Source organism: Cryptomeria japonica, chromosome 11 (genome assembly GCF_030272615.1).
Source record: "Cryptomeria japonica chromosome 11, Sugi_1.0, whole genome shotgun sequence".
NCBI classification, from domain to species: domain Eukaryota; kingdom Viridiplantae; phylum Streptophyta; class Pinopsida; order Cupressales; family Cupressaceae; genus Cryptomeria; species Cryptomeria japonica.
The window spans coordinates 157112093-157139052 of NC_081415.1; the positions used below are offsets into that span (position 1 = coordinate 157112093).

Sequence of the window (26960 nt, forward strand, 5' to 3'; positions counted from 1 at the left end):
TAGAGTTACACCAACCAATGAAAAAACAAATAAATAGTAATATTTAAATTATATAAAATATGTTTTTAAGTTTTAACTATATAAATGTGAGAAAAATATTTTAATCATTGAATGTGATTGCACAAAATATATTGCATTTTGAATGAATGCAATAGTAATCCTGCCTATCGGCAGGAACTAATAAAATCAACCTAGATTTAAAAGAGGGGAAAAATAAATTATACATTTCTAATTCCTCCCGCTAACAATTCAGGTAAATACAGTAAAACCCTAGTTTCAAAATTCGTTGCCTCGGTATATATATCTTCGGCTGAAAGCCCTGAACGCCTACGCCGGTATAAACCTCAGCTAACAATCATGTTTAAAATTTCATGACTGTATAGGTTAGTGCACTGGGTTCTGGTGGGCGAATGCAGATCAATGTGGGAATTGGGCTTAGACCCTATGCGCCTCTCCCATGTGAAGCTTTTGGCATTTGATCTCCATGCCCTGCAAAATCCTTCTTCATGGGGAGGCCCAGACACCTTCTGGAGAAAGGGGAGGCCTGTTAGAAATGTAGAGATGATGGGTGTGGTTGTTAGCAGGGAAAGAAAAGATAAGTTTCTTAAGTTTGAGGTAGATGATGGCACTGCTTGTGTTCCATGCATTCTCTGGCTCAACCATCTCACTTCCAGATATTATTCAAGGGTTCAGAAGCCTCATCTGGATTGTGTTGCCGCAATGGCTCTTGAACAAGACGAGGAGGTGCAGTTGGGTCGATTGGTGAGGTTGCAGGGCAGGGTTGCTGTTTACAACAAGCAATTGCAGGTATGGATTCTTTAAGCTCAATTGGCTTTTTTGGCTTGTTTTTAAAATTAGATATCTTAATTAAGAACGATGGCAACTTTTAATGTTACCGAAACTAAATTGCTTGCAAGATCTATTCAAGTTCGTAGACAAAGTATTTCCTGTTTAGCCTCACCGAAAAATGATTAGCAGTCGAAATTTTCTATAAGTATGAAATGGTAGCCCATGCTTTCAGTTGGAGGAACAATGAGTATATATATGGATTGAGAGGCAAATTTTAGGAAAAGCGGAGTGTCTGTATCTAAAACCATATATATGACATTTCCTACAATTTATGGAAATTGTTGGTAAATATTTTTTCAAAAATTTGCTGACTGGCAAACTTAACTTTTGAAAGTTTTGTTAAAAACTTAGCCATTTGAGGATAAATATTCACATAAAAAAATACAAAACTTCACTATCTTGTCTTCGAAATTTTCAATCTTAAATAACCTCTGGCTCTGAAACGACCTTTGTAGGAAGTAACAAATCATTAACACACTAATGAAATAATAGATAATTAGAACCAAAATAAAATTGAAAGAGAGGAATTTTAACTTCTTGGGTCTGTCTGTAGAACTTCTCAGAGTAACATGTCTACTTACTTTAGACAATTCCTTCTAGAAGTGTTTAAATTTAAAATGAATATGCCCGTGTTTTTTTTGGATTAGGATTTCATGAGCCAGGCTCTAATAGTAAATGTTTTTATATGTGGACTTAATATCATTATACAGAGAGTTTTCATATGACATAATTATATATTCTAGGATTTCATAAACCAGGCTCCAATAGTAAATATTGTTATGCAGCGGGTACTTTTCATATAATATAATTATTTATGCTAAAGCATATATGTATTAGTAGTAAATACAATATGTTTTCCCTCTAAAACTGTCCTGATACACATGTTTTTCTATTTAAGGCAAAATGTGTCAAATGACTTTATTTTTAGGAATGAAAGTTTCCATCCCCTAAGATTTTTTTTTGATTGCAGATAACAGTGGAATCTGTACTGGTTGAGAGAGATCCCAATGCTGAGATTCATCACTGGATGGATTGCATTCGTCTTGCAGTGCGGTGTTACAACTTACCCGCTTCTTTTCCTCCTAAGCACAATGCTTTATGACCCAAATGGAATTTCAAAAATTAGACTTATCAGGTTGTCTCAGTATTTTAAAGATGGAGCCCTTTTTGCCAACCGGTTGCCTGTTTTCACCAAAATTTCAATAGTTAGACTTACCAATGTGTCATGATACTTTTTACAGAGTATTTTTCGCCGATTGAAAACATTTTCACAAATTTTTCAAAAACTAGTATTTCTTTGAGTTGCATTCACCATGATTTCAGTTGAAGCAACCAGAAGATAGGGCCAAATCCTGGAGTTGATCAGAAGGTAGGGCCAAAGGTTGAGAGCAGACAATTGGTTCCACAGGAGAAGAACATGTAGCTAGAGGAATCTTAGTAGGGACCTCAGAGCCCAACAAGGCCACACCAGAAGCAAGACAATCATCAGAATCCTGAGAAGAGCCATCATCATGAGAGATAGGATCCTCAACTATCATGTAATCTTCATTAGCCAAACAATTTTTCAAGAATTTGCTAATTGGCGAAACTAACTTTTGAAAGTTTTGTAAAAAAATTAGCCAGTTGAGGATAAATATGCTCATAAAAATTACAAACCTAACCATTTTGTCATCGGAATCTTCATTATTAAATAATCTCTGGCTTTGAAACAACCTTCTAGAAAGCAAAAAGTCATTAACATACTAATGAAATAATAGATAATTGGAAACAAAATAAAATGTGGGTCTGTGCGTAGGATCTATCAAAGTAAAATGTCGGCTTGTTTTAGACAATTTTTTCTAGAAGTGTTTAAATCTAAAATGAATATGCCCATTTTTTATTTGGTTTAGGATCTTCATGAATCAGGCTAAAATAGTGAATTTTTTTACATATGCACCTAATATCATATATACAGCAGACAATTGAAGAGGAATTGTTTTGTCAGTAGTCATACAACTCAATTATATATGCTAAAACATATATGTATTAGTAGTAAATACTATGTTTTTCGTCTAAAAATATCCCAATTCACATGGTTTTTAATTTAAAGATAAATTTGCCAACCTTTTTATTGCTTGGAAAGAAAGTTACCATCCCTTAAGATTTTTTTTCTGATTGCAGTTAACTGTGAAATCTGTACTGGTTGAGAGGAACCCAAATGCTGAGATTCATCACTGGATGGATTGCATTTATCTTGCAGTGCACTGTTACGACTTACCTGCTTCTATTCCTCCCAAGAACAATGCTTTATGACCCAAATGGAATTTTCAAAAATTAGACTTATCAAGTTGTATCATTATTTTAAAGATGGAGCCTTTTTTGCCAACCAGCTGCCTGTTTTCACCAAAATTTCAGGAGTTAAGACTTACCAATGTGTCATGTTACTTTTTACAGAGCATTTTTTGCCGATTGAAAACATCTTCACAAATTTTTCAAAAATTAGTATTTCTTTGCATTCACCTAGATATATATAGAAATGTATATCAAGTTATTAAAGTGGTCAATATCTACAAGCTATTTTAATAGTGAATTCAATGTTTTTGTTAAATATTAGCTTATAAATATATTTTCCTTCTTTTTTTGTTTTTTTGAATGAAATGACTTTTGCATGCTATTCCTTCCCTTCAAATGCTCCCTTGGAGCTCATGCCACAAAAAAGTTGCAGTCTTGTGTACATGTTGTCTGTTTTGGTAGTATGTAACCATTAAAATAATCGACAGGAAGCTGTATAGTTTTTGGAAGTATAGTAACTATTAAAATAATTCTGATAAAAGTAGGATGCCAATTGACAAAAAAAAGACCCCACCTTTAGAATACCCTAAATAATTTGATAAATCTATTTTTCAAAATTTAATCAAGAAAAAGTTGCTAAGAGATAAAAATAGCCCATAAATAATAAAAATATCCTAATGCAACATTACCAGTCAACCAAAAGCGCATGAACACTAATTGACTTCAATCCATTTGGGTCATAAGGCATTGTGCTTAGGAGGAAAAGAAGCGGGTAAGTTGTAACACCGCACTGCAGGACGAATGCAATCCATCCAGTGATGAATCTCAGCATTGGGATCTCTCTCAACCAGTACAGATTCCACTGTTATCTAAAAAGATGCGTGTATTTCCATTTAAAGCATTAGTCAGGTTTATGCAGGTGCAAACCAACATTTTGGAGGGCGGCAGGGCTTTCTATAAACATATCAAATTTTACGAAAGAAGAGATGCGTATTAATTTTTATCCCCTGTATTCATTCTCTTTTATTGACAATGGCGGTAAATCTTTATCTACTTTCTTTTTAAATTTTCCTTTTTAATTTTTTGAAAGGTAAATCGAGCTTTTGATGAATTGTTTGGCTGCTTTGAGTATCAATTTAATTTTTTTTGTTTAAATGCGCTTTATTTCACATGAAACTTTCTTTTTCTGAGAGAGTGTTTTGTTGAAAATTTTGAACTTGTGGTTTTCTTAATCAGTAACTATGAAAGGGCATAGAGTTGGAAATTCTAGTGTTTGGATTATAAGTTCAGTTTTTCAATGCTCAGTAATTCCTTTAGTGGAAGGATTAGGGTTAGTGTTTCCGATATCTTCTAGGCTCTATATTTGATTCAAGACAACTACTTTTTATGTCTGGTGTTTTACACCATGAACCTTACATATGAGAAAAATAATCTAAGGAGAATAACATTAAATACTGAAAAATACAGCTAGTTGTAGATTTAAAAATAATAATCAAAGAATGCATGCATAGGACATTCTAAGATAAGTGGAATTTATTTATTTATTACAATTGAAAAAGCATGTTTTATGTTCTTAATATCAGATTTTAAGTTTTATAAATTAAAACATAAAAAATAAATAATTAAAAAAACTATTTAATCTTTTTTCTGTTTAAATGCACCCTTGTATAATGAATTGAAGAGGAGGAAAAAAGCAAGTGGTATTTGGTAAAATTTGTTAGCTCGTCTTAACCTCAATGCTAAAGAAGTTGGAGTTACTTTTTGAGCTTGATCGTGAGGTCCTTAGGGATATAAATTGTGGAACTGTTTTTGTAGTCCTTGTAAGCTGAAGGAAAAATATGTCAATACAAGATATGTACTGTTATATTTTATTTTAATTTTTTTTATATTTAATAAAATTGGATTTGATCATAAATGTTTTTGGATGTTAATTGTGAACAATTTGCATCAATGTTTTAAATCATGCTCTTTGATCCATCATCAGGATGCAACGAATATTGGATAATCCATCATTTATTAAAAAATTATAAATAATTTATAGTAAACAATAAGATTGAATGTAAAAAATATTTATTATAATTTTATATCATGTTTTTTCTATAATCATTAACCTAAATTCAATATTCTTTGCCTGGATAATATACATCCTAAAAAATATATTTTTAATGATTCTTTAGTGTCTCAACTTATAAGCGTAAGGATTTTTTTTCCTGTGGACTGCTGCTTTTTCTATATTTAGGGTATACCGAATTAGTCATTCAATTGAAACAATGAACAGTTACTACTTTGATGATTGATATATTAGATAAATTGAATTTTTTTCCCCTTTTGTCTTCTGAGGGTTTAATAGACTTAAATTGTTGTTTTGATTTGGCAAGGACTGGAAAATATTAACCTTTATACCACAATCGTAAGGTTTCTAGAGATGCGTTTCTATTTTTTTTAAAAATACGACCAACTTTTATTTACATGTCAAATATATAAAAAAAACTTAACGTTCCTAACTTCAAACTTCAAATTACCACATCTTTACACTTTTCTATTCCGGAGTGGGATAAGGTTGTAGGCCTTGGAAAAATATAAAAGATAAAAGCAATTTCCTTGTAGAAGCTAGATCTTGTGCAACGAGTTGACATTGCTCAGTTGTGATGGGCGCAACTACCTTTACCTTTGAATATAACTGATTCATGATTAAATAAAAATCTCCGACATAGCAAAGTATCATGGATGACTTGATTTAGAGGGTTAGTATTTATCATTTTGGCAAAGTAATAAGGATTAAACTTTGTAATCTTTGGATATTTTCTAAAATAAAATTGTGGAATGAGTGTCTTAATTCAGGTCGGGGCTTGTAATTGTTGTTGTCATTGGAGAATAGAGTTCTTGTTAGGCTTAGTTTTACGCTCTTGTTAGGGTCAAGGCTAGGTCTATGGATTTTCGCCATTGCTATGATTTGTGTTTGATGTTTTGACTAGGACAAGGTTTCATAGGCAATGAAAAGTGCTGATCCATAAGTGGGATGTGAGCCATTCCTCATGGTATAATATTGCAGTATTCTGAATTTTTATGTGCCCCTATTTTCTCTCTTACATTACTAGAAATAAAATTCTAGGAATAGTAATGGGTTTTTGATATCCTGTTATTTTTTGTCCTGGATAATAATTTATCAAGCTTTTGCATTCTTGTAGCCAAAGGGTTTAATGGAAAGTCAATATTTTGATCAATGCGACAGTGACATGAAACTATGCCCTATGGACGATTGTGCTCTTTGTTAAATCCTTTTCTTTTTACTCTAGTATTTTACTTTACATTGAGAGGATTTTCTAAGAAATAGCAACGAAATTCTTGGTTTTGTTGTTTTTAGTGGCACAAGGCTTATAGTAATTCAGGCCAGGGTTATGGCCTAGTGGCCGAAACAACCTTTTGTTACATATTTCTTAAATTTGTGTTGTACGAATGATGATCAAAGTAGAGATTAATTTTGTAATGATATATGAGCGCTTTTACTACTTCAGTCTCTGTTGTAACTTGCAATGTAAGATTCATTCAATGTATAGAAAAATTAGGGATATTCATATTTATTATTTATAATGTGATATTTCGAGTAGGAAATGATGAATACTGGTAAAAGGTTTGAGCTGATGCATGATGGTAGTGATTGCAATGGAAGCTTGGGGGGGTTGTTGGAAGGGTCCCCTGGCACCTGTACTAGTTATGACATGGTGGCCTTCGCAAGCTCTTCTATATTCTGCATTTTAATTTCATGGGTTGAAGAAAAAGGCGTGGGCGGCTTTCTATATATGATTGTTAGCCTAGACTTTTCCCAATATCAAACAAACCCTCTCCAACTTCACCTTTTGCATCTTGCCCATGCTTTTCTACATTGATATTGACTTATCATTCTGATCCTACTATATTTACTTGATGTAATTTGTTACATTTATGTAAGATACTGTAAGCACACCCAATAATCAAGTCACGTCAAGGAAATATTCTGCATTGGGCTAATAGGCTAAGATAACTTTGATCCATTATTTGCCTGTAGAAGGGTTTTGAAGGAGCCTCAAAATGTTGGAAAAGGAAAACTATCAACTCGGGTGAAACTTATATTCAAAGGTATTTGTAGGAAAAGGCAAAATAGTAAGACAGCTATATCGAGATATGATTATTAAAATGTACATTTTGGGAAATCTTAATTTGCTAAATTCTCTACATTAGATTTAGCTTTATAAATGTTATGTGCCATTGTCTATGTCCAGAGTCTTAATTTTGTGAAAATAACTGATCCCAAGATCAAATGATGCATCGACTTTTCTCAATCTAGTTCCTGCTATGATAATTTTCACTAGGGTTGCAAGAAAATCACGGAATTTAATTTTGTTGGTTTTCTTATTATGTTTTTTAATAAAAGTAAATGGGTTATTATTTTTCTATTTAATTTATATATTAAAAAGTGCATATACAATTAAATCCAGAAAAAATTAAGAAAATTACAGCATGGATTGTAGAAATCTTATAGCATTAAATTTATATTGTTTAATTTAAAATGTATGTTATTAGAATTTGGAAGTACTTTGACATACCTAGCACTTGAGAACATAAAGAACTATCATTAATTAATTTTTCTATAGATAAATAGCTGCATTTGGGACAGCACTCATTGAATTAAACCTGGAATTAAAAAAATTATTCTGGCCTGTACCAGGTGAGGCCACAGAAGGGGAACCTCGTCCCATAGCAAACCACCCCAGACACCAAATCTGCATCCCCATCAACAGGGAAAGAATAAGTTTCTATCTGTAATACATCTAACCCTAACTGAACAACATCTATCAATCCAACTGTTCACCATACCCATCCCTAGAAAGGCCTGTGGCCGCATACATCTGCAGTATATGAAAATCAACACCTACTGCTGTAAGTGCTAGTGAAGGCTCCCTTTTTAGTCTGTGAGCGTAAAGTCATATTGAAAGCACCTCCCATCTTTGCCTGCTTTTCCCTTCTTCCGATTTTGCAGCTTCCTTCTGCCTGCTCAATGAAACTTCACCAGAAGGCAAAGAAACCCCATCTCGATTATGTTGAGGCCCAGCCAACCTCATGCCCGCAGTATCAATGTTACAGCCAGCATCAATACTAGCCGAAGTTATTCTTCCTCCTTTAGAAATCTCTCCTCCAGATAAGGCAGGACTAGTGCCAGATTTCTCCTGCTTATTAACTTTCTTCCCTGCAGAATTTTCAAAGGAGATGCTAAAATGAGTCTCGTCTCCATTCGGGGCTAAAGAAGACGCACAACTCGGCTCAGCCTTCTCAGCCACTACCTCTGGAACAGCCTCAGGTCCAAGAGAAGATTTAGGAGCCACGGTCTGCGTGGCCTCCATGGCAACATTCTCCTTTGAAGCTTCGCACTCCTCATTCTCCACTGAATTAAGTTGAGGGGACAACTTCCCTCCACCAAGTACCTGATTTCTGATTTCGTTTCATTCCACAAGTTGCAGCAACATGCTTAGTCTGAAAGCATCTTCGGCAACGGAAGGGGATACCTTCATAGTCTACAGTTTGTAACCATTCACCACTTGCAAATTTCAAAGATAGATCAGCTGGTATGGCTTTCCTCAGATCCATCTCAACCAATATACGAGCATATGTTGTGTGATAGAACTCTTGGGAGTCCTCATCCACCCCCAAAAACCTCCCCAGAGTATTTCCGATAGCTTCAAAACAAGAATCAATCCAAAACTGGAGCGGAAGATTTGGAAGTCTTACCCATAAAGGAAAGGAACTTTGCCAAAAGATTCAGTAGTCGGATTGAAGGCCGGGTACCATAGTTTCAGAAGCAACATGTATTTGTTCTCCCAGCTCCAATGGGATTCACGTAAGATTTTCTTTCTATCTTGTTAACTATCATTAATTTATAATAAAAGCTAACGGAGACATTATAAACATTTAAAGTATGCATGAGTAATGGAGATGTGTCAAAAAAATCTAGAATAACAGTATAAAATTAAAATTACAAGCTTCCTCCAAAAATTACATCTTTGCTAGCTCTCCTTCTACTCTCTCTAGCTAATTTTTATGAGCATTCTGTCATGTAAGATTTAGGGTGAGAGGGACATTCAATGCAGTGGTTAGAGAGTGGGTTGTGGAGTTGCACCTCATGATAGGCACGTACTGAAACATTCAAGGCATGTTGACTTACCATTCTAGATGGTAGGTGCTCATGTCCTGATTCCTTAACATGGAAAACAATCTAATTAAAATTTACACCAACGTATGTACCCTATCACTGTACTGCATAATGGTATAAATCTCTCAAAATTATGATAATTTGCAATTAATTGTTTTTTCCCTCTGCTCAATCATGAGTTTATGATAAAATTGGTCAAATCAACTTTTCAACCCAAAAAACTGCGATTTAATTTCTAAGTCACGATTTTTTGACGCAATGACAAGTCTTTTGTAAAAAACTGGTTTCTGGGTTAGGGCTATTTTTGTTCTTTAATTTTTGCAGCATTTTTCTGATTTTTTTCCCAATTTAATCCAATTGAAAATTGTATCTTTTGATTTACGGAGTTATTTCTGAGATATGCTGTAGAGTGTAGTAATATACACATTCCTTAACTATTATGGTGTGGCATGGAGATGAGTATGCACTTCGATTTGTCTCTGACAACTAAAATACTCTTTAGGCAAGGCAAACATTTTTTGGAGTGACATGGTTATGTTAATCTGTGTGTGCTGCTTATGTGTTATGTAAATCTTGTCAAGTAGAACTGAACTGTTGTAATAGAGGTCTAGCTAGATCGAATTTGCATCTTTTTGATTGGGTTTCTAGTGCATACCGATCAGTACTATTCCATTGCATTAGTTCTACAGATGCGAGTAAAAGCTTAAGTGCTACTTAATAGTTAATACCAAGAATGTTGGCTTGTGATGCAGTGAAAACATCAATATTGCATTCCATTGCATTAGTTCTACTGATACAAAGTTTTGATCAAAACAAATATGCTGCGTTGGCATGCAAAAGCATCTATCTTGTTGAGGTGGTTTTAGCGTCTGCTAAATTATGGTATTTATGTCACTTATCTTCTTGGACCCAGTTTTAAGAATTATTGTGTCTCATTTCTGGAAAATGATTTCAACCACAGCTTCGGTAGAAGAAATACGTACAACCACAGCAACCAAAACATGATCGTATAGTATAGTTCAACTCTCCAGTCAACTTCGCGAATGAGTTTTTCAGAAATCATTTCTGAACCTAAAATTCATTTGACACCTCTTATCGTTTGTTGATGATCATCTACGTTGGCAAGATAAACATTACCTGCTGTGCCAGTGGCTTGTTTAATTAATCATGTTTGCAATTGAATCTGATTTGTAGATTCCAGTTGAAGTTATTAGTGAGAAATTAGTTGAAGAGACGTGGTTGGCAAATTATGAAATTAATTTAAGGCTTGTTAAATTTTATTTAAATATTCTCTGTTTAGCCATTTAAAAACTTGTCTGTACAGGAATAGTTTTATCTCTTTTGAGGTTGAAATATCTTGGGACTGATGGTTGTAAAGATTAGAAGTCCAAAGACTTGCAGGAAAAAACTTATATTAGCTTTTGCCTTCTGACTAGGCAAGGTTTTGAGGTTAGCACTTTCGGTGGATAAGGGCACTGGCTGAAAAAATGGATTTTGGTATAGGGCTATTTTGTTCTTTAATTTTTGCAGCATTTTTCTGATTTTTTCCTAATTTAATCCTTCATAAATTGAAAAAATTGTATCTTTTGGTTTACCGAGTTATTTCTGAGATATGCTATAGAGTGTGGTAATATACACATGGCTTAACTATTATGGTGTGGCATGGAGATGAGTATGCACTTCGATTTCTATCTGACAACTAAAATACTCTTGAGGCAAAGGCAAACATTTTTCGGAGTAGCATGATTACAAGCTGATTGCTATGATGGAGAGGGGAATTGTACGCAATGTTATATGAACTCATTATACTGTGGGAAAGACCCCAACTGCTTCTTGAGTAGTCTGACGAAACACCTTTAAGAAATTGGTGTAAAGGATAAAGTTCTGGACTGCTTTTGAGTAGTTGATTGAACACCTTAAAAGAAATTGGTGAAAGGATAATTTTAGGACTGACTTTGAGTAGTTGATAGCAAAACCTTGAAGAAATTGGTAAAAGTACAGGTTCAGTAGTGTCATTCAGTTCCATTTTGCACTTTCAGTGTCATGCCATGTACCTACAATCTTAATAGGCTCTTTGGCCAGGTTTTTTGAAATCCTTGTTTGCAATATAATTCATATTGGGGTGTTTTGAAATCCTTGTTTGCAGTTTAATTCATATCGGGGTGTTTTGATTTTTCTCAAACTATTTGATGGTGGACCTATTGTATTGAACCTATCTCTAATTGAAAATTTGACACCACTTTAAGTTGTTAAGTCTTTGTTTGTATATTATGTATGGGTGTTTAATCTGCTAATCCATGGCCTGTTATACAATTAAGGTAGGGCCACATCCAATTCCAGCCAGATGGAGATCGAGTTTTGTGAATTATTCCTCTGGTTGCTTGGAAGGGACTTAGAGAAGAGACCTTGTAACTTCCGGAGGCCTCTTAATCTCTTTTAATAATTATGGTTTAATTTATTTTGTGAAGTGTTTTGATTTTTTAACTATTTGATAGAGGATTTGTACTTCAAATGAAAATTTGGTCAATGTGTCTTTGGTCTATTGGTGAAGTTGAAAGGTTCTTAATGGGCCCACCAAGGCTGAGTTCTTGTTGAGTGCAAGGCTCCGACATGTAAAAGGGATGAGGCTGGGATCGTGCCTTGGGCAAATTTGGCGGAATGGATATCCCTCAGTCCTTGGCTCTTAGCCAAAGAGGTTCTCATGCTCCCATATTGGAAAGCAAAAATGAATTTGTGAATGGCCTCCATCAAAAAAGAGAAAAAGAAATTTTGGTATCACTAGTTATTTATTCTTTTTTGTATGTTATGTGTGAGCATGTAAGTTTCAAATTATTTTTCGGAAGTTTGATTGTTTTGCTGTTTGATAATGGACTTGTTATAACCATTTTTTAAAAACAGAATTTTGGATCACTTTTAGTGGTTTATGTATTTGTTTGAAAATTGCTTGATTAAAATTATTATACCCAACTTTTCTCAAAATGAAAATCTGAGGTTGTTTACATTGTGTGATCCAATATGATCGTAGTTACATTGGTTTTGGGAGGATATAATCGATTTTGAAATTGAAGGTCTGTAACATTTCTTTCTCCTAACATATACATTTATGTTCAATGTACAAGAAGAGAGATGGCTCAACAAGACATCTCTAATTGTGGCAAAAGCCAAAGAATTTTTATTGATTAAGTAAATGGTAGAGACCAAACGTAATGCAATTCTTTAGTAGTCCATGGTTTATACAAATGAAAAACATAACTCTAAAAAAAAATTGTTTGCATTTGTAGGGTGTTTGAACCCATAATGATTTTTAAATTGGAAGCTTATGCTACTTTGATTGTATCGTTTGGGTCTTACCATCACAATATTAATCCTAAATTGTCTAGGATGGCAAGTAGTTTGAAGAGTATTAATAGGGCTTAAGATAGATGTGACCACATTGAGTACATAGATTTAAAAGTTAGGGATTGCTATATAGAACTAATAGTCTTGGGTGGAGAAACATTATCTTTGAGGTTAGCAATAATTTTTGTATTCTTAAATTCTTTAGAAACTTTGTAGCAAGAAGGGAAACCTTACTTTTCAAAGAGTTGATTCAATGAACTTGACATTTTATATTGTTGGAAAATCAAATTACATTATTTATTTTTCATAAAACTATTTTAGTTACACGAAGCTACTTGCGAGCTTGCGACAACATAGTTGCAATGTTGATTGAGTAAATGCGTTGCTTTTCATGAATACCCTTTTTCCCTATTTTCATAGAAGAATGTTAATGAAAATTGAAAGATCATTTGATGAATAAAATGTTTTGCATGCCATCTATTGGATTTGTTGTATAAAATGGAGCTTTAAGATCTTCTAACAAATTCAAGTGGAATCAACTACTCATTGAATTTGATGGCTATGGTGGAACTCATAATATCACCAATGATCATGGGAGGCATAGGTGGTCAATGAAATTGGCACCACATAGGTTGATGGAACAATCTAGTTCCATAGGTAAACTTGTCTCTCCCTAACACTTTCTCTCGATGACAATAAGTCTACTGTTAAATTATCACCCAACGTTGGTATCAATTTTAACTAGGACAATTGAGATTTGAAAAGAGAAGGTTTGGAACATGTATACTTTAATTCTCTCAAATTACAATCTTGGACAACATGGAAACAAGGTTCTAAAACTTGATGGCTTATGAAGATTGTCAAATTGGTTATGGTTTTGAGTGTCTTGATTTCGTATTTTGGAAGTTAGATGATTAAATTGTTTTAAAGAAATGTTTTAATATTTATAAATTCTCTAGTCATTAAGAGTTTCTTTGACAATAATGAAGATATAGCTCGTGTTAAACAATATTTGTGATGAAATCACAGTTGGTTTAATTCAAAATCTTGAAGGTGATGAAAGAGGCAAGATAACATTACCCGAGTTGATGAAAGGTGTGGATGTACCAATTTAATGACGAAACTTGATGGCTTATGAAGAATGTTAAAGTTGGTCATGGTATTGCTAGGACATCACAATTTCACATTTTTAAAGTTTGTTAGAAGATTTAGTCAATTCAAGGAAAGATGCTTCAATACCTTGAAAATCTAGTCATTAAGAGCTTATTTGGTAGGGGTGAAGAGATAGTTCACATGTCAAACAATATTTGTGATGGAATCACAATTGGTTCAATTCAAAAATTTGAGAGGGTGATGAAAGAGGCAATAGAACATTATAAGGGTCGATGGAAGGAGTGGATGAGCCAATTTAAGGAGTAACATTGTTCAAAACCATGGTATATTCTTTTTCTTGTGGTAGTGATATACTTATTTTGGATATGACAATTAGAAAACTATGTATTTAGTGAAGTAGTATAATTTTTAATTTTTTTAATCTTATTTGTTGAAAGTTGTTAAACTCATAATCATTATATGTAAGCTTATCTTTTTTACAATGGGTATTAAAATGTGGCTGCCATGTCAAATCTTTACTTTTCATTGAGATGTTGTTTATCTTGTGGTGCAAATACTTAATTTGGGTATGATTGTTGTGCAAGTATTGTATTTAGTTAAGAAATAGATTAGAATTTCTTCTTATTTTGATTTTATTTGTTATTTTCGTCATGATAACAAATGCTTGCATCTTAATAAAAGAAAATTATTTTTTCAAAGACTTCACAATTTTCTTAATTCCTAAATCGAACCAAAATAACAAAAGAGAAATATAGAAGAAGAGAGTATTGCCAAGATGTCTGCTCCTCTACTCTTTCCCGCTTAGCAGAATTTGAACGGAGCCTTCGTTGCAACCCCCTTTCCTATTGTGTTGGTGGGTGGTGCCCCCTAACATCTGTTGTGGGGGTGGGGGGGTGGTCCTTTGCCTTGCCCTTTGCTTATGGGTGTTGTGGCTGTGGCTGCTCCCAGTAACATTGCCATTGCCATTGCCATTGTTAATGATAGTAGTCTTGTCAATGTGGGTGCTAAGGTCCCTCTTAGATCCTCTTTCGTTGCAGGTGGGCAAAGTTTTGGTTGCGTGGCCAAATTTGCTACTCATCCTCCCAAGGGGAAATATCGACCTCTTCTTTGTGCCAAAACCTACATTGTGGTGGCTTGTGGTCAAGATGTGGTAGAAAATGTTGGTTTCTACGAACGCTGTGGGGTTATGTCTAGATTTGCTGGGTTTTGGCCTTTTCACTTTGACCTCCATCGTTGGGTGAGTGATTCTTGGAGCCCTTTGGTTGTTGGTAGCACTGAGCTTTACTCGTGTGCTAAAGGTTTTTCCATTGCTTCCTTTGCTCCTTTTGATGATCGTGATTTAGTGTTGAGCAAGTTGTGGGCTTGGGTAGTTAACTCTTTCTCAATCAAACCTTGGACAAGTTCTTTTAACTCTCTTATTGAATTCTTGTTATGAGGCCATTGGTAACTATATCAACTAATTTTTGATGGTTGATGATTCCACATCCATTGTGGGTCATTCTACCTTTGCATGCATTTTAATCGATATTGACTCTCTATGCTTCTCACTAAGGATGTGTTTCTTATGGTTGGGGATAGGTCTTGGACTCAATTGTTGGATTATCAGGGCCCCTCCTTTCATTGTTGGAGATGCTTCTTAATGGGTCACTTTGCTTCAGATTGTTCTCTCATGCCATAAAGGTGCTACTACTTGGTGGAAAGATGCTATTGCTAATCATTTGATCGTCAAGGCTTTTAATTTTGATGACTCCTCATAGGAGAATGATGGCCCCTCTCGGGGGGAGGATGTTGTGCCTCTTATTGTGATGAGGCCCCTGTCGGCCCTTTGGTTGCTACTAGTGTGGCCTCCTCTGGCCTTGACACTTCTACACTTGTTGCTCTTGTTCTGTAGAAACAATCTACTCCTAGTAAGTTTGCTCTTTATGCTGTATTGCAGCAACAGTTTGCTCTAGTTGCAAACAAACTCTATGGGGACCTCCTTGCGTGATCCCTTTTATGATGGTCCTAATAATAGCATTGCCTGGATTGTTGTTTGTCATAGGCGAAAAAGTAAATCTTCCCCCCCCCAACCCAATAAAAATAAAAATAAAAATAAAAATAAAAACTTTCGTGTTAGGTTTTGGGTGTTCCTCCATACTCGAGTTAGGTCCTTCTAGATTGCTACTAGTTCAATAGGCCTCTAATAGTGGCCTTTTGACTTCTTGTTGAAGGCTTGTTCGACTTGAGATTTTTAAGGGTCAATACCCTTGTTTTGTTGCCTTTCTTTTTTAGTTGCCTACAGGCTTTTTGTATATTTGGACAATGCCCTTGTTTTGTTGCTTATTTTAATAAACAACAAAAGAGTAATATAAATAAATAAAATTGAAAGGCATTGATTTTCTATTGTTTGGTTAGTTAGAAACTTGAGCAATTCATCAAATCCTCCAAGAGGCATGCAAGATGAAGATGTTTAAGGCAACGATTTATTAAATTGAAACGCAAAGGTGATCAAATTGCAAGGAGATACCACCTTTGAGAGGGTTGTGGTCATGAAAAGACGACCCTCCAAGCCTGATTGAGAGGTGTAACTTGTAGATTGTTACTCAAAGGGAACATAACAAGACAATAGAAGAAGATAAAAAGGAAAACTAGAATAGTCATATATGCACACAACAATTAAAGTAGAAGTTTGATTTAGGCCAATATGCATGATGAATACAAATATGTTTGATGTATGCATAATTGTATGAAAATGTTAAGACACTTATATTCTTTAATATATCTTTTCTATAATATTAATTAACCTTGTTGATCTGTTATGTTCTTTAAATTAATAAAAGTTATCTATTCCTTATTCTCACAAGCAATCATATGAGGAACAGAAGGAGATAAGTTAGGGAGAGGTAGTACATAGGTTCCCTCAAATTAAGTAGGCCACCCCAAGTGATGGAATTGAAATAGTGGGATGTTTCTACCACTTGTGGGCCGAGGGGTGAGTTGTTCTAATTGGATGTGTTGTGCTTTTGAGCTTAATTGTGCTGAATGGTCTTTAGGCGCCCTTTTAAGGATTTCCTTGCTGATTCTGATATGGTTGATTATGGGAATAAGATAGGATTTAGGTTTTAATGGCACATATATTTATCATTTCATATGATATTGATTATTCATTGACTCTCAAACTCCTTAGCTTTAATGAATTAACTTTAGAATGCTAATGATAAGTAAATTATGTAGTTGGAATTGTTAATTTTGATGAAAAGTAATTACATCTCAATCTGGGTACATTACAATCGGTATCAAAGCATTGTTCCTACCAGTCTGAGGGATGAAATATAGTTGATACAACTTAGCTAAAGAGCTCATAGAGCCTTAGAGAGAGAAAAGAAGAAACTTGCATCCACCAATAACTCCGCTCAAAACAACACAATTAATGAAAAAATGGGAAACAAATTAAGGGGCTTCATGGAGTGCAATGAACAACTACTTCTCCAAGCTCTCATGGAGAAAAATGAGAAAACACAACTTATCCTCCAAGCCATCCAAAAAATGAACAACACTTTTAGTAATATTGGACCCAACTAAACCAATGGGAGGGATGCCAACTCTACTCATTCTGAAAATGATAGAAGTCCACTAATATCAACTTCAAGAATAACTAGACCCTCCTTTATACCTAGAGAAGGGCCAATTAGAGAGAAAGAAGAAACTGATAAACCAAATCATAACTTAGAGGAACTCATTGAATCATATCCTTTAGAGAATTTTGTGAGACGATCAAGAATTAATCCTAGAAGGGAAAGGGGTCAACCTAACAAAATCATACATCATAAAGTAGGCAAAATAACCATTTCAAATTTTGATGGGTCAAGGAAGGTCATTGCTCACTAATGATTCCAAAAATTGAATGCATACCTATCTCATAACCGCATGATGGAAGAAGATGCCATCAAATTCACCATCCTACATTTAGAAGGGGTTGCTCATGACTTGTGACACCATGGCTTGATTACACAAGACCATCAAAACATAACATCCTATGACGAATTTACTAGCAAGCTCATTGAAAGATTTCATCAAAGGCATCCTGAGATGTATTTCAAGAATTAACCCAATTAAGGCAAGAGAGGACCGTTGAGGACCATGCGACATAATTCTAAAAGCTTCCTTGTCATGGTTCTCTAAATAACAAAGAAAAGACTCACTTACCTATTTATGGAGGGACTATTAGGATCTATTCAAGGCCTAGTAAATGCCTTTGATTCTGCCACCATCCTAGATGCAATCCTAAAAGCTATATGTCTGGATGCCACCAAAACCAAGGATAAAGGTTACTCTAAAAATGTGATACCAAAAGATAAACAATAACTATGAGAAATACAAGCATAAAAGAACATTTCTTTGTAGAGATGGCCAAGAAAAGCTTTGAAGGAAAAATCTATGCTTCAATTATAAGGGAAAGTGGGAGTGTGGACATGTTTGCAAACAAGAAGAGGCTTGAGAAAAGAAATTGTGCTTAAAGTGCAAGGATGAATGGGAGCATGGACATATTTGTAACTGAAAGGATCTTGAAAAGAAAAATCCATGTTTTAAGTGCAAGGAAAAATGGGAACTGGGTTACATATGTGGGAAAAGAAGCCAAACACATAAATAGAGGCACCATCTGACAAGGAAGTAGGGGAAGGAGAAGAAAGACTAATAAGAGGAGGTGCGATGTAGAAGAACAAGAAACCATAGCCACCATCCCAAGGGTATTCAAACACCGCCCTTTTCAAATTAGAAGTATCTTAATAGGTCAAAAGGTAACCGCTCTTGTGGATAGTGGGACAACTCATAACTTTATCAACCAAAATCTAGTTACAAGAATGAAAATAAAAACGTCAGATTATAAGGGCTTTAAGGTGGCATGGCTAATGGATCTATTGCCACATGCACCAAGAAAGTCCCACAACTAAACATCACCCTGGGAAAACATCCCATCAAAGAAGATTTCTATATTATAAAATTGGATGCCTATGTGATCTTGGGCACCCCATGGTTGCACCCATTAGGATGCTTCTACCTAGTCTTTCCAAAATTGGAACTTTGCTTCAAACATAATGGGCAAGAAGTCCTTTTACAAGGGTTGTTTGATGGATCACCAAGAATAGTTTCATTTAAGAAAATGGAAAGAATCCTTAAACATGGACAAGTGGAATGGGTTGCCCAATGTATGATTCTTAACAAATCCTCTTCTCAAGGCAAAACTATTCACATTGATATCCAACAACTCTTAAAATAACATAAGAAGGTATTTGACAACATTCCTCTAAGACTTCCTTGAAAGAGAGGCTTTGAGCACACTACTGAATTGGAGGAAGAGGCCAAGCCTATTATTACCATACCCTATCATCATCCACGAGGATATAAAGAAGAAGAAATTGAGAAAGCCATAAAAGAGTTGTTGGAAATGAGGCATATACAACCTATCTCTAGTCCTTTTGCCTCCTTTGTCATACTAGTAAAATAGAAAGATGGCACCATGAGAATGTGCATTGACTATAGGGCACTTAATAAAAAGACCATAAAAAAATGATTCCCTATCCCTAGGGTCAATGAACTAATCGATGTACTTCATGGAGCAATATATTTTTGAAAAATCAACCTACATTTGGGGCATCATCAAATAAGGATAAGAATGGAAGATGTTCCCAAAGCAACTTTTAGATGCCATTTCATACGCTTTGAATTTCTTGTTTTACCTTTTGGTCTAACAAATGCTCCTTCTACCTTCTAATCATGTATGAACCACATTTTTAGAAAACAACTAAGGAAGTTTCTCTTAGTTTTCTTTTGGTATTTTCATCCATAGCAAAACTTGGAACATTTCAAACAGAAACGAAGAGCTAGAAATGCTCAAACAACAATCCCTATTTGCCAAACTATCCAATTGTGAATTTGGAGAGGAGGAGATTCTATATTTGGGACACAAGATTAGTGCTCAAGGTGTTATCGTTGATGAGGAAAAGATTGAATGCATAAGGAGTTTGCCGAAACCAAGGACCTTAATGCACCTAAGAGGATTTTTGGGACTTTGTAGCTACTATCGAAGATCTATCAGGTTTTTTTAAGTTGACAACCCCATTGATTGACTTAACCAAGAAGGGTGCATCCTCTTGGATTTAAAAGACACAAAAAGCTTTTGAGAAACTTAAGGAAATAATGTGCTCTTGTCCTGTTCTAGCGATCTTGAACTTTTCATTACCATTTGAGTTAGAATGCGATGCTTTTGGTGAAGGCATTGGAGTCATATTAATGTAAAACAAACATCTTATGGCGTTTGAAAGTAGAAAACTAATGAAATAGAAAGAAGCTATTCCATATGTAATAAGAAGATGGTAGCAATCATGCATGCCTTTGCTAAATTTAGGCAGTACCTAGTATGTGTGAAATTCATTGTAAACTCTAATCATTATAGCTTAAGATTTTTCCTAAACCAAAAGGATTTAAATGGTAGATAATAGAAATGGGTGAGTAAAATACAAGCCTATGCTTTTGATATCAAATACATGAAGGGGAAAAACAATATTGTAGTGGATGCCCTTTCATGATGACCCCATCTATGCTCCATAACAAGCTTCTCCGTAGATTGGAAGAATTCCATTATTGTCTAGTATATAAAAGATCCACAAGGCAGTGACATCCTAGAAGGGAATATACCAAATGAAGAAAATAAAGTGGTGGAAGAACTCATCCTTACAAAAATAGGGTATTTCTTGTACCGAGCTCAAAGATGAAGGAAAAGATCATTAGAGAATACCATGACAATCCTTTTGTGGGCCACAAAGTGTGCTGCAAAACTTATAAGCAAATGAGAAATATTCTTAGAAAGGTCTCAAGAAAGATGTCTTTAAACATGTTCAAGAATGCATAACTTTCTTAAGGAACAAAGTAGAACAAACCCATCTATTAGGCCTCCTACAACCACTTCCCATTCTTAATAAAAAATGGGAGTGTGTTTCTATGGACTTCATAATTGGACTTACAAAAGTACAAGGCCAAGATTGCATATACAAAGTGGTTGATCACCTTACAAAATATGTACATGCCACAACAATATCCACCAATTATGTGGCTCCTCAAGTAGCCAATGTCTTCTTCAAGGAAAATTTTCAGATTACATGGCCTCCCTAGAAATGAAAATCATAAACAAATGGCTGGAGCGATACCTAAGGAACTATGGAACAAGACAACAAAATGCATGGATCAAGTGGTGATACCTTTGGGAATATTATTATAATACACCCATCATATGTCAATAGGAATGAACTCCTTCAAGGCCTTGTATGGATACAAGACAACTTCATTTGAAATCTTGATCCTGTAAGAGAGTCGTGTGCTAGGAGCCAAGCACTTTGTGCAACAAAACATATATATCATGAATACACTCGGATAATGTCCATCACACAAAATCAACAAAATATTTATGTCGTCTGGAATAGAACAAAAAGGACATTTGAAGTTGGGGATTTGGTTTTCTTACAATTACAACCATACAAGTAGTTATCAATCAAGGTTACTGGAGCCGAGAAACTCTAACCCAGATTCTATGGACTGTACAAGTTTTTGAGAAGGATTGGTGAGGTAGCCTATAAATTGAAATGACCAACAAACAACAAGATTCACAATATCTTTCATGTCTCGCAACTCAAAATGGTGCCAGGACAACATATTACTCCATGCTTGGAATTACCTCCACTTATGATGAAGGTAAGCTAATTTTGGAACCACTAAGTTGATTTCAAAGTACTTGGTTAAATGGAAAGGTGTACTCATGGAAGATGCCTCTTGGGAGGGAGTTGAAATCTTTTATCACACAAATTTAAATTGCTTTAGGACAAGCAATCTTGAGAAGGGCAGACCGTCATGCCCCCTCCACGACAACAAATGCTTGCATCTTAACAAAAGACTACTCAATTTTCTCAATTCCTAAATCCAACCCAAATATCAAAAGAGAAATATAACCTTAAACAATTCATAAAATCTTCCAAGGGGCACACAAGGTGAAGATGTAGATGTTTAAGACAATGATTGAATAAATTGAAAGGCAAGGGTCAGGTTGTGAGGAGACAACACCTTTGGAAGGGATGTGGTTAGGAAAAGACATAACCCTCCAAGCTTGATTGAGAGGTAAAACTTGCAGATTGCTACTCAAAGGAGAACATAACAAGAGAATCAAAGAAGATAAAAAGGAAAATCAAATCAATTATATACACACAACAATTAAAGCAAAAGTTTGAAATAGGTTGGTATGCATGATGAATATAAATATGTTTGATGTATGCGTAACGTATGAAATATGTTTAGACACTTATATTCCTTAATATATTTTGTCAATGATATTTATAAACCTTGTCAATTTATTATGTTCCTTAAATTAATAAATTATATATTCGTTATTCCCACAAGTAATCATATGTGGAATGGAAGGAGATAAGTCAGGGAGAGGCAGTAGACTAGTTTACTTGAATTAAGTAGACTTGATGGAATTGTATTAGTGGGATGTTCTTGCCACTTGTGGCCAAGGTGCGAGCAATTATAATTGGATGCACCATGTTCTTGGGCTTAATTAGGTTGAACAATCTTCGGGTGCCCTTTCAAGGTTTTCCTTGCCAACTCTACTATGGTTGATTATGGGAATAAGCTAGGGTTTAGGCTTTAATGACAAATATATTTATCATTTCATATGATGTTGATTGTTCATTAACTCTCAATAAGTAAATTAGATTGTTTGAATTGCTAATGATAAGTGAATTATATTGTTGGAATGTTAATTTTGATAAAAAATAGGTTCATCCTAATTTGGGGACATTATAGGCACGATGGTGGTGTGGCTTATGTTGTATCATCCTTCCATGTCACTTGAAGACATCCCAATGAAAATGAATTGCTACCAACAAAGCATGGACTCTTTGCCTAATCAACAATCTCCTTCCCTCTATATCCCTTTTTGAGATCTTGGTGCTAATTTTGCTACTAATGGGAAGATTTTTTGAATGGCCCTTGCCACTTCTACAACTATTGCTACTCTTGTTGCTCTTGTAGGGTCTGCAACCCCTCTTACATTTGTTCCTGCATTGACCGTCTCTCCTTCAACAATGGAGGTTGGTGTTGGTTCCTTGTCACATGCTTTGTCCCTGTCACACGTGTCTCTCACCCAGTTGTTGAACCTTCCCACTGCGCCCTTTGCTACACTGGTGGGCAATATTCCCCTTCCCGTGCTTGTTGTGGGGGTCAGGAGTGGTTCTGTGCTTTTTTTTGTGGGGATTGGTGGTGGTCCTGGCGTTGCTACTCTATTCAGTGACATTGATGTTGTTGTTGCCTCTGTTGATGATGGTGGCCTTATTAGGACTAATGTGGGTTCTAAGCTCCCTCCTAGACCTTCCTTTGGTGGTGGGAGAAGCTTTGCTCATGTGGCCAAATCTGTTGCTCATTTCCCAAGGGAAATCATCCTCTTTCTTGTGCCAAGACCTCCCTTGTGGTGGTTTGTGGTCAAGATGTGGTGGAAAATATTGCTTTCTACCAACGCTGTGCGTTGGTGTGCAGTTTTGTTGGATTTTGGCCTTCTCTCTCTAACCTCCATCATTGGGTGAGTGATTCCTAGAAGCCTTTGGTTGCTGGTAGCATTGAGCTTTATCCTTGTGCTAAATGATTTTTTATTGCTTCTTTTGCTTCTTCTCTTGATCACGACCTGGCACTGGGCATCTTGTGGGCTTGGGGAGTTAATTTTCTTTCTATCAAACCCTGGACAACTTCTTTTAACCCTCTTACTAAACCACTCAATGTGTGTTCGATATGGGTTCGTCTTTGTAATCTTCCCCTTCATTTGTGGGAGCATTCTTGTTACGAGGCCATTGGTAACTCTATAGGTTGATTCTTGAAGGTTGATGATTCCATGTCTACCATGGGTCATTCGACCTTTGTCTACATTTTAATTGACATTGACTTCTCTGTGCCTCTCCCATGGGATGCAGTTCTTATGGTTGGGGATAGGCCATGGAATCAATCATTCGATTATGAGGGCCTCCCCTTTCACTATTTGAGATGCTTCTCAATGGGTCACCTAGCTTCAGATTGTTCTCTATCATGCTACAAAGGTGCTGCTACTTGGTGGAAAAACGCTATTGATGATCACTTGACTATCAAGGCTACTGATTTTGATGTTTCTGATGAATTCCTCATAGCCTAGGGTGCTGACTTCTCTCAAGATGAGGTTGTGTCTCTTACTACTATTAAGGCCTATGTTGGCCCTCTCGTTGCTATTGATGTGGCCTCCTTTGGTCCCAAGGCTTCTATACTTGTTGCTCATTTTCTATAGCATCGATATGCTCTTGATGCTTTTATGCAACAACATCAATATGCTCTTGTTGTGGACAGAAACTGTGCATGGATCTCCCCGCTTGATCCTTATTTTGATGTTCCTAATAATAGTATATTCTGGATTCTTGTTTGTCATAGGTGGAAGGGGAAGTCTTCCCCCAACTCCCCCCACCCCCCCCAAACACTCTTATGGGTGTTTCTCCCCACTCTTGAGTCGAGTTTTGGAGCTGTTGCTAGTTTGAGAAGCTTTTAACAGTGGTCTTATGGCTTGTTGTTAAAGGCCCTATCTGACCTAGGGCTGTTGTGGGTCAACACCCTTGTTTGGCTGCCTTTATTTTTTGCCACCTACAGGCTGTTTGTATAAAGGGCCAACACCCTTGTTTTGCTTCTTATTTTAATAGAAAACAATCTCCTTCCCTCCCATTTTCTCACATGTTACAATTATAGCATCATTTTTATAGATTGGCAAAGTTGAGGCGTTTCATGGCATGGATTGGTGATGGATGTATGTGTGGGGTTACTTATTCATCACCATGCCACTACACATCACTAGTTGTGCATTTATTATGAGTTTACTCCATTTTCATTTGTCGATAAATTCATTACATTTAGGTTGGAGTCTCATTGCAATTAGTTTGGGATGCTTTTAGTCCTCTACATTGCCATTCTTAGAGAACCTCATTTTCTCATGGCGTGCATAGTGGGATGTTTCGTGGAGTGCTTTAGCTTTGCTATTGGTGAGGTAGGAAGCTAAGAATTTTATTAGTTCTTCAGCTTCTTGTCTTTTTCAACACATTCATCATAAAAGTAAAACATGTTTCAATAGCCATAGTAGGTTTTATGATTGCAAGTGAAGGTGAAGTTGTCTTCCAACCTCACAAAGGTAGTGATTGTAACATTTTCAATATATTTTTAATTTTATTGTCTAATTTAATTGATTTTGAGTTGGTTTTGAATTTTTTTTAGTTGATTGGTTCTTTAAGGGTTTTAATTTTTTTTAATATAAGCTATTAACTTTCAATGACAGTGTTGCCAATTTTGTTGTTTTAATGTCTAAATTGGGATAATTAATTATCCATATTGCTTTTTCATTTTTCAAATTTTGAAAGTTGAAGAGACACATCTAGTTGCACCAATTATGAGACGTGAGGGTTGGTAGGGTTAGTAGGTCAATACCAAGTGACCTTGTTTCTTGAATAGTTGTGAAGGCAACATGGCTTCCATGACCATCAAATATCAAAAGGTGTTTATTAGTGGGTGAAACACCTCCACATACTGATCTTGAAATATGGTGCAACCAATTGAGAAATAACTATTTTGTCATGCATGGATGGGGTTGGGCAACCATGCATGAATTTCGTTAGTAAACAACAATGTAATTTTTTAGTTATTTTTGCTTTAAAACAAGTCAAAAAGAGGAATTATTTGTCTAACAATATCAACACAACATAAAAGTGATCTATTGTCACCTCTCAAATATTAGATGTGAAACAATTTTGCTTCATGTTTTAGTCAATAGTTGCATTGTCCTATTTTTATCAATTTGAATGATGAGATATAATGTGTGAAACACTTTTACTTCCTCTTTTGGTCAACACTTGCATTGTCTCATTATTACCAATTTGAATGTTGATCTCGTCACAATTCCAAGTCTTATAAGGACTTTATGGATTAGTTGCATTAGCCTTTGGCAATGTCTCATAGAATATTGTGACCATTGTAGGCCTCAAATTTGGTGCCTTATTTTTGTCAAGTTCATTTGTTGTCCTCAAGGTAAGATTAGATTTTTTTTAAAACTTGTCTATTATGACTTACCAAGGAGTCCATCCTTGAATGGATTTGGCCTTGTTTGACAGATCTACACAATTTTAGTCTTTACATTAATTATTTCAAGGCCATGGATAATTGTAGCCATCTTCTTGCACCATTCAACAATCTTTTTTTTCATCTTTATTAAAAATTGTGGGGGGACCTTTCTTTTTAGTCATAGTTACACTAGTTAACCAATTTGCCATCACAATAGTTGGACGTCCTCATTTTTTTGTTGTCCTCGCATTGAGTATCCATTGTCTTCAACACCTCTCATGCCAACTTTCATAACATTCTTGACCACTCTTGTTACACTAGAATCATCTTTGACATGAATGCATTCACTTGGATTTTTTGTTCCATTCAAAGTGCAATTCATCTTTAGATATTGGTAGCCTGACAATTCTCGTGTGGAGTCTTGTTTGTGATTTTGTCCTACCATGATTAATTTTGTTTTGTGCTTTGTTTATCATTTGTAATGAAGCATTGCATAATGTGTAAAAAGGATATGACTATATTGTAGTTAGTAACAATTGCAGATATGTTTATGAATTAAATAGCACAAATTATTATGAATTCAAAGATGTTTATAATGTATCTTGTTCCTTTTTATATATTGTTTTTGTAATTGTTAAGTGTGAGCTTGTCTAATATTTTTTTAGTGATTGTAAGGTCTATGTGGAGTAAATAAGGGAGTATTTAAGCATGGTCGAACATGGAGTTGTTCAAGCAAGGTTGAGATGTGGAACAAATATATTTGTAATCTTGCCATGTATTTTCAAGCTAGAAAAATGTCATGTAAACTCAATTGTTAATGCCATATCACCATTTTATGGAAAATTGTGTATATCTGAAATATAAATATCTAATAGTAGTCACTTATATTTGAGAAATTGGATAGTTATTTGCCAACAATGTTTGGACATGTATGTAAGTAATAGATACTTTTGTTTTCATCTTATAAATAATATTTGAAAAATAGGTTTATTTATATTTAATAAATTATTGATTAAAATTAATAATTATACACCTCATTTTAAAAACATTTTTTATAAAATGA

At 35.1% G+C, this 26960-nt stretch overlaps 1 protein-coding gene across 19 annotated transcripts; it reads left to right on the plus strand.

Moving 5' to 3' along the window:
• Positions 1 to 224: 224 nt before the first annotated feature.
• Positions 225 to 26710, plus strand: LOC131066087 (CST complex subunit STN1). 19 transcript variants are annotated; one of them, XM_058000781.2, is made up of 3 exons: positions 230 to 807; positions 4040 to 4158; positions 10057 to 10259. In XM_058000781.2, exons 1-2 carry the CDS (start codon positions 421 to 423, stop codon positions 4115 to 4117), a joined length of 465 nt encoding a protein of 154 aa, XP_057856764.1. In that variant the 5' UTR covers positions 230 to 420; the 3' UTR covers positions 4118 to 4158; positions 10057 to 10259. The 19 variants fall into 19 exon arrangements, 16 of the variants coding, with proteins under 16 accessions (XP_057856759.1, XP_057856761.1, XP_057856764.1 ...); XR_009111566.2 differs by having other exon boundaries at positions 231 to 807; positions 4030 to 4158; XR_009111567.1 differs by lacking the exon at positions 4040 to 4158 and adding an exon at positions 7826 to 8992 and having other exon boundaries at positions 231 to 807.
• The last annotated feature ends 250 nt before the right edge of the window (positions 26711 to 26960 follow it).